This window comes from Austrofundulus limnaeus, unplaced genomic scaffold, assembly GCF_001266775.1.
Source record: "Austrofundulus limnaeus strain Quisiro unplaced genomic scaffold, Austrofundulus_limnaeus-1.0 Scaffold545, whole genome shotgun sequence".
Classification (NCBI taxonomy): domain Eukaryota; kingdom Metazoa; phylum Chordata; class Actinopteri; order Cyprinodontiformes; family Rivulidae; genus Austrofundulus; species Austrofundulus limnaeus.
Genome location: NW_013952947.1, coordinates 350,554 through 352,471, shown reverse-complemented (window position 1 = coordinate 352,471; position 1,918 = coordinate 350,554). Strand labels below are relative to the sequence as shown.

At 40.8% G+C, this 1,918-nt stretch overlaps 1 protein-coding gene across 1 annotated transcript in view; it reads right to left on the bottom strand.

The window, feature by feature from the left end:
- Window positions 1-865: 865 nt before the first annotated feature.
- Window positions 866-1,918, bottom strand: part of LOC106530676 (glutamate receptor ionotropic, delta-1) — a gene marked incomplete at its 3' end in the record, with an annotated part of 326,888 nt that continues 325,835 nt past the window's right edge. The window contains 1 exon segment of the mRNA XM_014026347.1: window positions 866-1,071. Coding sequence (XP_013881801.1) covers window positions 866-1,071 — 206 coding nt within the window.

Genomic DNA, 1,918 nt, shown 5'->3' with positions numbered 1-1,918 from the left:
CTGGTAAAACGTCCTCAGGACTGGTAAAACGTCCTCAGGACTGGTAAAAAGTCCTCAGGACTGGTAAAAAGTCCTCAGGACTGGTAAAACGTCCTCAGGACTGGTAAAACGTCCTCAGGACTGGTAAAAAGTCCTCAGGACTGGTAAAAAGTCCTCAGGACTGGTAAAACGTCCTCAGGACTGGTAAAACGTCCTCAGGACTGGTAAAAAGTCCTCAGGACTGGTAAAACGTCCTCAGGACTGGTAAAACGTCCTCATATCAGGACTGGTAAAAAGTCCTCAGGACTGGTAAAAAGTCCTCAGGACTGGTAAAACGTCCTCAGGACTGGTAAAACGTCCTCACTTTGTTGGTTAAAAACAACAGTCCTCACTCTGTAGCATAAACAAGCACACACACACACTGTCTGTTTCCTCCCTGCTCCTCTTTTGTCCTCTCCCAGGTTCTCGATCCACTTGTTTATTTTATTCGTTTTAACTCGTGTTTCTCCGTGTCCTAATTATAAAAACTCATTTGTTCCTAACGAGAACTCAGTTCTGCCCTACGAGCACTAATTTCTCCGACTCAAACCCTCTCCTCCCACACAAACCAGCTCACTTCTTGGATGTTTCTCATTAATTGGTTTCACTCGAACCGTCACAGGCGGCTGAGAAAACTTACAGCAAAAWATACAACGCACTCTAAATATGGAGCTTTAGTGTTTTAACCCTTTCAGACCCACTCTGTGCGCACATGGTGACACAACCTGAACAGCCGATAAACATGGAAACACGCCAACATTTGTTTACGTTCGCTCAGCTGATCCCAGATTAGAGACCGGATCACATGGTCACGTTGGTAAAGACGTGAATAACAGCGAGGACCGACCTGTTGGATGAAGGTGTGCGCCCCCTGGGGGCTGAGCAGCAGGATGGCTCTGCGTAACGTGTCCCGGTACCGGTTCAGCTCCTCGGTCCTCATGGTGGTGAASAGGTTGGTGAAGACTTTGCTGATGTTTCGGTCCACCCTCTGCAGAGCCACGTCCACCCCCTGACGGGACGTCTGGTCCAGGAAACCCTGCAGGCCGCGGATATCTGGAGGASACAGGATCCCAGACAGAAAAACAAAGATGAGGATATCGATAAAAAAGGTCAAACAAAAGGAGACGACCTGAGGAAACCATCACTGATCACCAAGAAACCCTAAAACTCCTCCAAACGCATCCGATCGTTTTTGTTTTGTAAATCAGTGGTGGGATGTTTAAAGTGCTTAAAGCACTTTTTTGAATAAATAATTTTTAAAAAAACCAAGATGGAGTCAAAATCTAAAGAAAACACCAATAAAATCAAAGACGACCATTTCAACAACAAAAACTAGAGAAGTTGCATTTCCTGTGAAAATGCTAATGTGAATGCTTCCTGCTGAAAACTAAAGTTTAATTAAAGAATAAAAAGCACAAGATCGCATAAAGAAGTTTAAAGAAACACAAAAAGTAGAAAATAACAGAATAGCAAAAAGAAGCAGAATTAAAAATGAAATAGCAGAAAAAAAGCTAAAATTAGCAGCTGAAAGCTGCTGAAACTGAGCACAAAATAATTAATAGCAAAGTGTTGATGTGAGTTTAATTTGAAAAGCTGAAAGAAGCAAAAAAAAAGCCTAACTTTGCATAAAAACTGTAAAAAGGAGCAAAAATGTAGTTGAAATAGCAGAAAAAAAGCTAAAATTAGCAGCTGAAAGCTGCTGAAACTGAGCACAAAATAATTAATAGCAAAGTGTTGATGTGAGTTTAATTTGAAAAGCTGAAAGAAGCAAAAAAAAAGCCTAACTTTGCATAAAAACTGTAAAAAGGAGCAAAAATGTAGTTGAAATAGCAGAAAACAGCTAAAAGTTAAACAACTGAATATAGTGAAAAAAACAAAAGTATAAATTAGCAGAAAAAAT